General features: G+C 44.4%; 1 protein-coding gene across 8 annotated transcripts in view; it reads left to right on the top strand.

Annotated features, from left to right (window-relative positions):
* The window catches only part of SLC23A2 (solute carrier family 23 member 2), a 79,597-nt gene extending 66,593 nt beyond the window's left edge, over positions 1-13,004 (top strand). For all 8 annotated transcript variants that reach the window (XM_077931205.1, XM_077931204.1, XM_077931202.1 and 5 more), the window contains 5 exons: positions 140-245; positions 3,304-3,433; positions 5,065-5,202; positions 7,417-7,512; positions 9,240-13,004. In XM_077931205.1, coding sequence (XP_077787331.1) covers positions 140-245; positions 3,304-3,433; positions 5,065-5,202; positions 7,417-7,512; positions 9,240-9,475 — 706 coding nt within the window. In that variant the 3' untranslated portion in view covers positions 9,476-13,004. The remainder of the gene's footprint in view (positions 1-139; positions 246-3,303; positions 3,434-5,064; positions 5,203-7,416; positions 7,513-9,239) is intronic.
* The last annotated feature ends 1,000 nt before the right edge of the window (positions 13,005-14,004 follow it).

Below are 14,004 nucleotides of genomic sequence, written 5' to 3'. Positions count from 1 at the left end.
GAATATTTGACCAGTTGACGACGTCTTTAACTGTCAAATACCCAGCCCTTAACTACAGAGTTTGCCTGGACTCGACTGGTTTTCATGCTTTTCTAACATGCTATATAGCGTAATCTCAACATTTTTCTTCCAATTGCAGGGGCATTTTCATAGAAGGCCTTTCCTGTGTATTAGATGGTGTGTTTGGCACCGGGAATGGATCTACTTCCTCTAGCCCCAACATCGGAGTCTTGGGGATTACGAAGGTACATATCTGTTCAAATAAGCTTGAGATTTATCATGGTGGGAGCTTCACCTGCACATGCTTAGTGAAGAGAGAGGGACTTGCTCAAGAGCAGAGTTCAGTTAAAGTTGTACATAGAAAACACAGTCTGGTTGCTGTGTTGTTGTTATTAATTTAAAATGCACCCTCTTTGCAGTCAGAGTACTTAAAGATCAGTGAACATGAGATGCTTCACGTGTCACTGCATGAAAAAGCTGGACTCAACTCTCCATTACCATTTGCAAATAGGAAATGGGGTGGTTGTTCCCACTTAATTAAGTGGAATGCTGGGGTGTGGTGAGTTAAAACGCTATAAAAGTCACATGCGGAACCCCTTTGGGATCTAACAAGTGCCAACACTGATGATATTGTGACACTTGTTAAAATTGTATTTTTATTGTATATTGCATTTTTGTATATTACAAATCACACTCTTTGTGTGTGTGAAGCAATACATAAGTTCAATAAATCTAATGTAATCTAAATAGTTTCTGATGTTTAGTTCCAGTAAGATTGTTCAATTATGTGTATCAACTGCACTTTAGTTTGATTTGTATGTAGACGTCATGGTTTTAATAGTCTTGTTAGACATAGCCTTGAAACTCACCATAGTAGGTATTACATAAATACTTTTATAAATGAAATAAATAAGCTGTGTATATGCATACAGTTTAATATCCTTGAGGAATGGTTTGCCGGGAATGGAGGTGGTGGTTTCAGCATCTCCCCCCTCCACCCCACATCTTCTGCTGTAAGTTGTACTTCCATCCAGCATGTTTTATACATCATGGGGACAGGTGCTTAAAGACACAAGATTTCTAGAGTCATGTGTAGCTTGGCCCTTAAATCTTTTTTTTTTTTTTTAATCATCAGTAATTTGCTTGTGAAAGTCTGAATATGAACATCGCCATCTACTGGATGCAATTTTTTTTAGGCAGGGAGGGCGAGGTTTCTTACAAAAATACAGTGGTACCTCGAGTTACAAACCCTTCAGGTTACAAACTCTGCTAACTTGGAAGAGTTACCTCGAGTTGATAACTTTGCCCCAGGATGATGAGAACAGAAATCACGTGCCGGCGTCACAGCGGCAGCAAGAAGCCCCATTAGCGAAAGCATGCCTCTAGTTAAGAACAGTTTCAGGTTAAGAACGGACCTCCGGAACAAATTAAGCTCGTAACTAGAGGGACCACTGTACATGGAAGTGCAGTAGTGGGTTGGCCCCATTTCCATAGCCAAATATTGGTGGTCTGCAGTTATCTAGGGACCTGTCACATCTGTTTTACCTTGATCTCGTAATTTCCAGTCATGGATTAAATAATTTCTGAACATGGTACAAGCAAATGTTACAAAGGCACTTTATGTATTACGTGTTTACTTCATAAAATGGTTGTTAAAAATAAACCCACCCTTAAAGTGGTTTACATTTAAACATACAAAAAGTTAAAATACTAAAACTGATGAGAATTCACATCAATTTTCTGAGCATCTGGGCTTGTCTAAACAATAGCATTTTTAGCGGGCACAGAAAAGAATACAGCGAAGGCACCTGCTTGATATCAATAGGCAGGGAATTCCAAAGTGTAGGTGCTGCCACTTTATACATCCCCTTAGGGCAAAATGTCTGTTTATGGGATTGTAGTAGAAATAAAGGCTGTTTAAGGAAAATAGCATGGGAAATGTTTTCAAAGAGGTATGCTCTGCCTGTGCACCTTGCCTTTGTTCGTAATCTTTTTCATTGCATAGAGAGCACTAAATAAAGCAATGGGAAAGTGTGGCGGAAGAGACCTTTGCCCCCACACAGAGTGTGACGCAAGTCAAGTGAATGTTGATTGTCACATGGACTCTGCTGCTTGTGTGTTAAACTGTCAGCGCAAAAACTTCGCAAGGAATTGATTTGTGCTTCTCCTGAGAAGCTTTGTTTCGTGCAAAGCACCGCTTTGTTCAGTTGTGCTCTTCAAAGAGTGTAGCCCCAAGCAATGGAAATGTCTCTGTGTTATGTAACTCGACAAAAATAGTCTTTTTGAACTAAAATGCCCCAAAGCACGAATCTGTATTGCCAGGTCTCACATTCAGCTGAATGTGGCTTTATCAGTTTGCTTCCATTGATGAATCCATTGAAGTGGCTTTTATCAGTTTGCTTCCATTGATGAATACTGGGAACACATGATAACATACTGGCCTGCAGTATCATCCTGTCAAGTAATCACATGATAACTGTGGCCATAGGGAATCCGCCTAGAGTGTTTGAAAAATAAAAATAAAAATTTTTAAACTTGCTGGGGTTGTGGAGCAAGGGAAAAGCCGAGGTCAGGCAGTTTTCACCAAACTAGCAGGAGATGGTGAGGTTTAGTTGGGATATGCGTCTAATAACAGAGGCTTTTCATTCTCTCTGCCACTGAGTCCCTAATCTCTTTCCTCTGCAGCTGTTGTTGCAGCTACCCCTAGTCCTTCCCCTTCACTGCGGTCACCGAATTGACTCAGAGAAATTGTTCTGTGGCTGGCAGTGCAATGCTCCAGTAATTTAAAAAGGCCCGCCTGCGTATTGATACACAGATCTCACCAAGCACCCTCCCCATTGAGGAGGTTCCTTCTTCTCCTTCAGCAGAGAGCCATCACGAACAAGTGAGCCATCAAGTGAGGAGATGGAATATTGCATTTAAATCAGCTAAAGATTATATATTTTTTCCAGAGCTGCTGAACTACAGCACCTGTCGGCCCTAGCAAGCACAGCCACTGACGGATGAGTGTTGTCGTTCACCCGCATCTGGAGGGCTAAAAGTTTCCCATGTCAGTTTTACAACTTTGTGATGAAATCACAAGTTGTGATCATGAACAAGACAGTGGAACAGTCACCCTCGGGCGGCTGTGGACTCTCCTTCCTTGGAAGTTTTTAAGCCATCTGTCATGGATGCTTTAGCTGAGATTCCTGCATTGCAGGGGGTTGGACTAGATGACTCTTGGGTCCCTTCCAACTCTCTGATTCTAAGAGCAACTGCCAGAAATATTGTAATTTATCTCCCTTTTTGTTGTGTGATTCATAGGTTGGAAGTCGGCGAGTGATCCAGTACGGAGCAGCGTTCATGTTGTTGCTAGGAATGGTGGGGAAGTTCAGCGCCCTCTTTGCATCCCTCCCTGACCCAGTGCTTGGCGCTCTCTTCTGCACTCTCTTTGGTATTTGAATTTCCCTCCTTATATTTTTGCCTGTTTAGCAATGAGCTCTATGCGCAGCCATGTCAGCTGCCACTTCTCCAGCTGCCAGGCGAGTCTCCTGTCTTTCCTCATGGACTTGCTTGGGAGAAGTGCCTTCCAGATGAGCCGAAAGGGTCAAAACCTTAGTAGACTGGCACACACACCCCCCCCCCCAATTGTTTGTTAGGCTGCTGAGTAATACTGTGCAGTTTTACAGAAAGAACTGGTGGCTGTGGTCTCCTTCCACAATTGGAGGCAGCAGTGCTTCTGAATACCAGTTGCGTGTTGAGACCCCGCAGCCACCCCCTCGTTGGAAATAACTCACACAAGGACACGGATATTAGATTTATGTTATTGGGCAAATTTTGGCCACAACTTTATTGAAATTACAGAATGTGAGCAGTATTGGCTTAGGCATTGATTGAACCTGACTATATCTGACTCCTGCCCATTATGCAGGAAGTCCCAGTAAGGGGGAGCCCTGTAAGGGGGAGCCCTGTCGATGCGAACCAACTCAAGCTCCCTCTGGTGTTCCCGTCGGGGTCGTGTCAAGGCCTTAGCCCTTAGCCCCCCAGCCGGACTTCAGACTAGATCAACACCCCCAGATTCCTTTAACAGAATACCCTTAAGCATGGAGGGGCAGGTGATGGCCACACCTCCCCTCCCCCACACAAGGTATGGCCAGTGCCAATTTGCCAGGTGGAAAAATTCCTACCAGGCCCCTCGGACAACCAAGGCGACCAACCGAAGTCCATAGCAAGGCCATTGCCTAACCTGCAAAATAGGGAGGGTGGGTGGGTGATTGAGGAAGCGAGCCAAAGAGGAAGTCCTTTGGCTCGTTCCTCCGGCCATGGCCACGTCCCCCCGGACAGCGGGTTGGCTGGCCGGGCTCTGACGTGGCCAGGATCCCCCAGGCAACGGGGGACAGAGCCCCCCGCCCCCGGTGGGGAGTGGGTGGCCACGCGGTCCACCACAACTGCTCCCCACTGGGAAGTGGAGCAGCTTTGCTGGAAACAGTAGGAAGGGAGAGGACGGCTCTTGGGCTAAGGTCCTGTTTGCGGGTTTCCCACAGGCAGCTGGTTGGCCACTGTGAGAACAGGATGCTGGAGTAGAAAGACCATTGGCCTGATCCAGCAGGCTCTTCTTATATTCTTAAAACGTAATGTTATTTATGTATCGGCTTGGTACACATCACCCCAAGGCTCCCAAGGCCAGGCATGAAACATAATAAATCAATCCCTTTTTTTTATGCCACCTTTCCAAAGTTAAGACCATCTTTACACAAGTACAAAGATAACAAAAGTAGTCATAAACAATAAGCAAAACATCAGAAATGCACAACCAAATCCAACAATTTCCACATAAACCATAAAGATAAAAAAAGCAACAGCAACAACTCCAACAATCCCCCCTAAACAATACCCCAGCCCAACATAAGTCTTCAAACTATCAACGTATATATATGCACCCTTAAGTGAACATACGTCTCTTACCTTCTACAAAGATGGAGGTTGTTTTTGCTTTTTAATGGAAGGGAAATACTGGTGGTCTGTGTAGTATTTCACATTGCATACTGTAGAGGCTAAAATCCTGTCCTGTTTCTTCTTGTTCAGGGATGATTACTGCAGTCGGACTGTCTAACCTGCAGTTCATAGATTTAAACTCTTCTCGGAACCTATTTGTGCTTGGATTTTCTATCTTCTTTGGACTGGTCCTTCCAAGTTACCTCCGACAAAATCCACTTGTCACAGGTACAAAATTTCCCTTTTTCTTATTCTACTACATGTATTAAAATAAGCTTATGCTGAAACATCTTGTTCTGAACAAAAATGCATTTACACAACCCATGTGGAAAAGGATTTTGTAAACATTTCAACCTGTACTGTCAGCTGTGGTTGTAATTGTTAATCAGTCAGCTAGTATAATTACTTAAAGCTTTAATTGCAGACTAAGATTTGGTTCGCCAGCCGTACTCTGTGTTCTAGAAGGCCTCATAGGGCAGCCCTGAAAGAAACTTTGGTCCCTTTCCTCATGGTTAATAAAAATATCTCTTAAACATGGATCCTCCACAATTCTAAGAAGCTTTTTCAAGCTTTTTGAATCTGGTAAAAGAGCTTTATGATATCTACTGTAAATTACTTTGCACTCAAGTGAAATGCCCAGGATCTTGATAAAGACACATTTATTTTATTTAAAAAGAAACAAAAAACCTGTAATTACTTAATTAGCCAACTGGTTGTAAGTCCCTGTTAACTGAATAAAAAATGGGTTGACCAGCATTACTGCCTGTTTGTAGAAGCCCACTTCTGGGAGCGAGGACCCATCTGCATTTTAGATCCTTTTACAAGACAGATCTTTCCCCAGATTAATGGGGAACATACTGTTGATGGATGCACAATGCTTTTTTCTGCTTATTATTTGTTGAATTTATATCCCACCCTTCCTTCTGAAGGAGCCCAGATCCACAACAGGGGGGGCGGGGGGCATTCTAGAGCAGTTTAAACATTATAAAAACAATGACAGTTAATAACACCTGAAAGCGGTTACAGTTAAACATTATTCCATCCAGTGATGTAAGGGATGCCAGGAACAGTATCCCTCAGCCATGAAATGCCTGGGTAAACAGGAATGTTTTCAAATTCTGCTTGAAAGTTAATAGTGGAAGCAGAAGCACCTCACTAGGTAGGGTGTTCCATAAACTGGGGACCACCACTGATGGCAAGGGCTAAATAGTTGAAGAACAAGTTAAGAGCTGGGAGTCTGTTAGGTATGTTTAGCCTGGAGAAGAGACTATCATATAGGAAAAGGAGCAAATTCTTTTTCTCTTGTTCCAAAGGATTGAAACAACAGGTTCAAATCAAAGACTTGGAAGAACTTCTGATGATAAATGCTTCTTTGACAGTGTAAGAGGTGGTGATCCCTCCATTAGAGGTTTTCAAGCAGAGGCTGTAGTAGTAAATTTACTGCAGTAGGTGGGACTAGGGACGCAGGTGGCGCTGTGGTCTAAACCACTGAGCCTAGGGCTTGCCGATCAGAAGGTCGGCGGTTCGAATCCCCGCGACGGGGTGAGCTCCCGTTGCTCGGTCCCTGCTCCTGCCAACCTAGCAGTTCGAAAAGCACGTCATAGTGCAAGTAGATAAATAGGTACCCCTCCAGCTGGAAGGTAAGTGGCGTTTCTGCGCACTGCTCTGGTTCGCCAGAAGCGGCTTTGTCATGCTGGCCACATGACCCGGAAGCTGTACGCCAGCTCCCTCGGCCAATAAAGCGAGATGAGCACCGCAACCCCAGAGTCGGCCACGACTGGACCTAACGGTCAGGGGTCCCTTTACCTTAGGTGGGACTAAATTTCTTTTTGAGGTCCCTTGCAGTTCCATGGTTCCATGAACCCAACTTACACTGAGTCAGGCCATCGGTCCATCCAGCCCAGTACTGCCTACTCTAAACTGGCAGCAGTTTCCCAAGATGTCAGGCAGAGACCCTACTGCTACTTGCTACCTGATTCTGGACCTAGAACTGTCTGCATCCAAGGCCTGTGCTCTACCAGTGAACTATAGCCCTTTCCTAGTAGTAGGGGAAATTGCCTAAGGGCTGCCCCCCTACCCTGGCCTCCCAACTGACTTTTGAGTAGTGCTGTCCATTGTGTCCATGTGAGGGATGGGGTGGATGGAATAGCAATATATAATGTTTTAGTTCTATTATTGCTTTATTACTTTTAAACGATTGTCTTTTATATGTTTTTAGCTTTTTGTATTTTATCTGAGTCATTTTAATTTGTGCAAGTTTCCTTGACTCCCCGGTATGATGATGATGATGGTGATAAATATATGAGCATTGCTAAGCAATCCACATCACCAGGTGTTTGTGCTGTGTGGACAGTGTGACTTTGGCTCCTGAAAATGTGCGTATGAATATGGCGGCTCTTCAGATTTTGCTCTAAGTCTCTCCCTCCCCTTTTATTCTTGTAGGAATAGCCAGCATTGATCAAGTGTTAAATGTTCTTCTCACTACAGCCATGTTCGTTGGGGGTTGTGTAGCATTTATTTTAGACAACACTATTCCAGGTGAGTAGCGCAACAGGCTGCCTTTCCCCACTGTTTCCCTCCCCTGCCTTCCTGTTAAAGACACTGTGACACTGGAGGCTGAAAATACGCAGCACAGCTACAGGTTGACACAGAGCACAATCCAACAGTGCAAATTGTGTGCTCTTGGGGAATCCTCATTCATTTCTGTGTGGCTCATGGGTTTGTAGGTCCCCTTCTACTGCCCTGAGGCAGCTGGAGCCCCTGTGCACAATTGCACAAGTATCACTTTCCAGGTATCCCACTCAGTGCTCAGGCTGAGGGAGTGGGGCTAGCTTTCCTGTCAAAGGGGCTTAGAAGCACATCATAAGAGCCTGCTGGAACTGGCCAATGGCCCCTCTAGGCCAGCACCCTGTTCCCACAGTGGCCAACCAGATGCCCTAATGCAGGCATGTCCAAAGTCCATTTTGGGGGCCTAATTGGTTTAATCCGGCCCCTGTGGCAGTTTATCTCCTGGCATAAAATCCTAAAAAAACCTCAACAACTTCAATCCTAAGAAAAGTTCAACAACTTTGGTTGGCCCTTAGGTCGGCCCTCACAGTCCTTCACTTCATCAAATCTGGCCCTCTTTGAAAAAAGTTTGGACACCACTGCATAGAGAGCCCACAAGCAGGATTTGAGCACAGAAGCACCCTTCTCTCCCTTGGTTTCCAGCAACAGGGAAGCACTGGTGCCTTCAACTGGAGAGGCAGAGCACAGCCATCATGGCTAGCAGTCACCGATAACCCTCTCCTCCATCAATTTGTCTAATCTTTTAAAGCCATCTAGGTTGGTGGCCATCTCTGTCTCCTGCAGGAGAGACGCAGGCAGCTCTATGGTCTAAACCACTGAGCCTCTTGGGCTTGCCGATCGGAAGGTCGGTGGTTCGAATCCACATGACGGTAGTGAGTTCCTCTTGCTCTGTCCCAGCTTCTGCTAACCTAGCAGTTCGAAAGCACACCAGTGCAAGTAGATACAGTGGTGCCTCGCAAGATGAAAAGAATCCGTTCCGCGATTCTCTTCGTCTAGCGGTTTTTTCATCTTGCGAAGCAAGCCCATTGACACCTTAGCGGATTAGCGCTACAGTGGTCTAGCGGCTTTTCGCGATCAGCTGTTAAGCGGGTTATCAGCAGAACAGCTGATAGGCGGCTTAGCGGCTTAGGAAAAGGGGGGGGGGAGCGAAAAAACCCCGCGAGGACGCGCAAGATTTTTTCGTCTTGCGAAGCAACCCCATAGGGAAATTCGTTTTGCGAAGCGCCTCCAAAACGGAAAACCCTTTCGTCTAGCGGGTTTTCCGTCTTGCGAGGCGTTCGTCTTGCGGGGCACCACTGTAAATAGTTACCACTGCGATGGGAAGGTAAACGGCGTTTCCATGCGCTCTGGCTTTCATCATGGTGTCCCATTGTGCCAGAAGCAGTTTAGTCACGGCCCGGAAAGCTGTCTGCGGACAAACGCCGGCTCCCTCGGCCTGAAAGCGAGATGAGCGCCGCAACCCCATAGTCGCCTTTGAATGGACTTAACTGTCCAGGCGTCCTTTACCTTTAGCTGCGGGAACAAGTTCCATAGTTTAACTCTGTGTTGCATGAAGGAGGACTTTCTTTGCTCTGTCCTGAATCTTGCAGCGTTCAGCTTCATTGGGTGTCCACGAACCCTAGTGTTATGAGAGAGGGGCTTATGTCTCTAATGTTCAGCTCTTGATGCAGCTCTCTCCCTATCCTTTTGATACCCAGGAAGCCCCGAAGAAAGAGGAATCCAGAAATGGAAGAAAGGAGTGTGCAAAGGCAGCAAGTCCATTGATGGCATGGAAACTTATGACTTGCCTTTTGGCATGGAGTTTGTGAGGAAGTACAAATGCTTCCGCTTTTTACCCATCAGCCCCACCTTCATGGGCTACACATGGAAAGGCTTCAGGCAAAACAGTGGCTGCCAGAGCACAGAGGAGGAGGACTCGGAGGCCACTGTATAGCCCCTGCTGCTGCTGCAGCCCCTGTCGACCAGCTGCAGTGACAGACACCTCTGCAGTTCTTTGCTGACCTTGTTTTGTTTTACTGTTTTTTGTATTTCTGCATTTTGAATTCTGGAACCAGAGCCGAAACAGATTATAAAATATAGCTTTCCTATTGTGGACAGTGATAGCTATCTATAACGTCTCTCTCTAATTACATTGTGCTTTTTGTTTTGTTTTTAAGAAGTACTGTTAGACTTGCTTTTGCTGATTTTGGCGGGGCAACTACTGTTCAACGTTTAATCCAGATCCAAAATTGGTAAATATTGTAAACACAGCGCTTAAGCAGGCTGTGTCTTTCCCATTTTATAGCTGATACATTCCATTTTTTTAAATTTAACTCTCATAAGCCCCCAGTCATTTGTTGGCATTATTCTGGCAAATTGTACCAAAGTGTTCCGTACTCGACAGTGCTTTCAAAGCTTCCCAGCATTGTGTATTGGATGTGCCGACAAGCGGTGCCTTTGCACAAGCTTCTGTTCCTAAGAAAGTGACATGGCTCTGGGGTGCTTAACGAGTCCTAGCTGAGCACCTTTTGTGGACAGGGTTGACTGGGGCTTTGCCTCTGGCTGTCGTCAAATTGCACATCCCTGAACCTGACAGATTGCCTAAGCAGCTCACTGTCTTGCATCCCTTCAGGCCAGTCTTTTAAAAGTGATATTTATTAAGCAGCCAAATTCACTACTTCTCAATGGAGAAGGGAACTATCTGGTTGTCTCTGGATTCGTACTGACCTGCTTCATGCAGTTCTGCCTGTCCCAGAAACATCCTTCAGTTAATGTTGCCTTTGTGTTTTCCTCCCGTTCCGAGCTTAACATGGGACCTGCTTTTAAAAGAAGAGAGACCGTGTGTGCATCACTGTCCACTGGGTGGTTTAACGGGTATCGGGGGCCCTCTGTGGGTGCCATTCAGACTCTTGATTTTTTTTCTTCTACTAGTCTTGGCTCTGACATTACATAGCTGTTAATGCTCATCATGCATTTATAATTGTAAAAGAATTATTCCTGTGTAATGTTCTTACTGTTGCAGATTAGTTTTTAGACATCAGCATTTTGTTCCTTTCTTATTGTCGTCCCCCTACACCCCCCCCCCCGATGTGGCCCAAAAGGCATTTTTGAAGCTGTGGAAAGATTTGGCATTAGGGTAAGTCTTCTCTCAAAGCCTGTACTCTCAAAGTCGGTGTGATCTAAAGTGCTCCTGTTTTGTATCTCTCTTTCCTTTTTTAGTTCCCAAAGCAGGTACTGTACATTTGTTGTCAGTTTCTCAAGCATGAGAGGCATAAAGCCACTCTTGTTGATTACTGAGGCTATTAGGGTTTGGGAAAGGTGTAAGGAGCGTTGATGTATCAGTATTGAATGGTGGGGAAGGGAAGGCAGTCAGCAGATTGTGGGTGTTTCCCACCATTTCAGTGACATTTTCATTGTATAGCTTTTCACATCAGGGTTATTTCCCCTCTCTGATCTTTCCTCAGAGACCTTGCAGCAGTTTGCTGTCTTGGATTCAAACCAGGTATCATGAAAACCAGCCCCCCAAAGTAGCTGCTTTTAAATTTTTTAAAAAAGGTTAAATCGGGGTGTTGCACGAGCTTCAGAAACTAAGGCCACAATCCTGTGCATACTCACCTAGGATTAAGCTCTATTGGGCGCAGTGGGACTTACTTCTGAGTAAAAGCACAGGGGCAGCATGTTTGCTTTCCACCTTTATTTTATGAGCAACCAAAGAAAAGGTGGGTGGGAAGGAACCTCCCCCCTATAGGTGGCTTATAATAATGCAAAATGCCAAAGCCAAGATTTTCCGCACACATTAGAGCAGCCTTCGCCAACTTGGCGCCCTCCAGATATTTTGTGCTACAATCCCCTTCCGCCCCAGCCAGCCTGGCCATATGGGAATTGTAGTCCAAAGTCTAGAGGACACCAGGTTGTTGAAGGCTGCATTAGAGAGGCAAATGTTGTGTATTCATAACATTGTCAGAATTTAGTATATCCTTGTTTTGGTCATTTTTGTTTTCTAAGGTGCCAGTTGTTTGTTTATAGCAGAACTGAAGATGTCACTGAATGTGATGCACTACTGTAATAACACTCTTCCACAGCTTCCCCTTTTGCTTCAGTAAAAGAGTAGATCTCCAATAGATTGGGCCCAGCGCAGTAAATAAGAAAGATGGGCTGTTACATGTGCCCTGCTACCAGCTGTGTGGCTACAGCTATCTTGAGTAGCTTTCATATTCTGCTAACAACTGCGGCAAGGTAAGCACCCAACTTCTTCAGTAGCCGCTTGACACATGCAGCTAAGAGCTAGTCCATATATCACACAGAAGGAAAAGAGGTGTTAAAGTGATCCATCCTTCTTGTCTCACTTCTGAGGTGCAAATGACGTGAGTTTTTAAAATGAAGTTCTACAGCCCTCCTGGGATATAGAGCTATGGACTGAAATGTTTCCAGAGTCTTGCAGTGTTTACAAGTGCAGTCCGCTTTACTCTGCTCCCCCATATATATATATATATATATATATATATATATATATATATATATATATATATTCTGAGAGAGACGAGGCAGGTTCACTTTGAAAGGCAAAGTGGTTAAAGCGAAGGCCGTGGCGGGTTTTCTCTTGCAGAAGCAACCACAAGAGGGCATTGCAATTGCTGCTGCTTTTACAAAAGATTTTTGACAGCCTGGATGCAGAGCATCCAGAAGGTCAGGTGCTTTTGCAGTTGTGGCAAGAATACTTTGTTGTCCTGAGAAGAAAGCATGCTTTTAACTTTGGAGAGAGAGTCCAAGATAGGAAAGTGTAGTGAGATAGCAGGTCTTGGGTATCATTAAGAGCAGGAGATGGGAGTCAAGCACCCTTAAAGCAAAAGAGCCCAGCAGTGTTCTTTCACAGCTCCCATTAATTTCAGTGATGTTGGACACATGAATGGCAGATGGCACCTTGTGTTAATTAGTGGGAAGAACCATAATCTGCGCCTTGTCCAACTCGGGGATCAAAATGGCTTAGGGCTGTATTCCTAAGAGAGAATTCAGAAAACTCATTTTTCTGGATAACCTCCAAGGCCTGTGAATTTCAATTAAGGGAAGGTATCTGATGTACCTCTTCTTAACTTTTCAAAGTGGTGTATGAACTTCAGCTACCAGACATTGGGCTCCAACCGTATATATGCTGCGTTTGGAGTAGATCCCAGTATTGTGTGAGAGCAAAGAACGGTTAGCTCCTTACATGTATCCTAGCTGGAAGGAAGTCAGAACAAGGTTGTGATGCTTTGAATTGTGTGTTTATTGTAGCCTCCTGTCTTTCTGCTATTAAACAATTCTGCCCAGACAGATCACCTTACGAGAGAGGTTGGGGGAAATCACTGACAAATTTCAGTTAAAAGAAATAAATATTCATGACTAAACCATCACTGTCATGTCAAAGATCTAGAAACGTATATTGAAAGCAAAACAATTTCTGAGCTTTTGTATTTAAAATAAAAACCTATGTTAATTTTTTTAAATTAAGTACTCTGGCTAAGATTTATGAATGTGTCTTATAAAATTATGCCTCTTGAATTTATATTTAATGGTTAATTTTATCTGTGATTGAAAAAAAAAAGTATTAATCAGAATAAGATGCATCAGGGAAGGAGTTTTTAAATTTACACAGTCGATTTGTCTTAACATCCTTTAATACTAACTTTCAATATGGCAACTTTGTACATGAATATTGCAGTATTCTATTTCCATAGACTTAAAGAAACACACACCCAACGAGTAACATTTCCACCCAGGATAATAATTGTCACAGGTTTCCTGGGCGGGAGTGATATGATTGTCATGACAATGTCATGTGATAGAATTTCTTCATTGACGAATTGCTAGCGATTGTTTATACTTTATTTACCCATGCTTATGTCCTTTAAGTAAAAACAGAGAGAAGTTATCGATCACCTCTCTCTTGAAAACATTGGTACCGGTAACAGCATTGCTTGTGTACTAGCAATGGAACATGTTGAGCCCAGAGCAGGTCCAACCATGAGACTAGATGCATGGCCACCTGACAGAGTAGCTTTTGATTCTGACTCCTGTTCAGGGGGTGACACTGTGGGAGGCATCCACACCCTGGCCCCCGGGGGAACAATCCACAGGGACGTTCTCCTACTTCCTTGAAGCGAACAGGGGTTAACTGTGCTCTTGCACGGCTGCTGTTCATTTCCATGAGGCTTGCTGCGTTAATTATTTTGTGTATGTTTGGAGTCAGGAGGTGACTCCAAACATCAGTTTTGGATTTTCTGCCTCAAACACCAAAATGTCTCTGGTTGAGAATTGGAAAGAGATGCTAATCAGATGCAAAGATTAAGCAATCAGACCAAAACATGTCAACCTCTCACTTGATGGCACAGTTAGGCTCTAGCCTTCTATCATCTATGAAGTGCCAAATTCTGATGGCATGCATAACTTCAGGCTTCTTCCCATGTTATGGTTAAGGACAAGGACCATCCTTAGAGACACTTACGC

Source organism: Podarcis muralis, chromosome 7 (assembly GCF_964188315.1).
Source record: "Podarcis muralis chromosome 7, rPodMur119.hap1.1, whole genome shotgun sequence".
Classification (NCBI taxonomy): domain Eukaryota; kingdom Metazoa; phylum Chordata; class Lepidosauria; order Squamata; family Lacertidae; genus Podarcis; species Podarcis muralis.
This window is presented reverse-complemented; position numbering and strand designations above follow the sequence as displayed.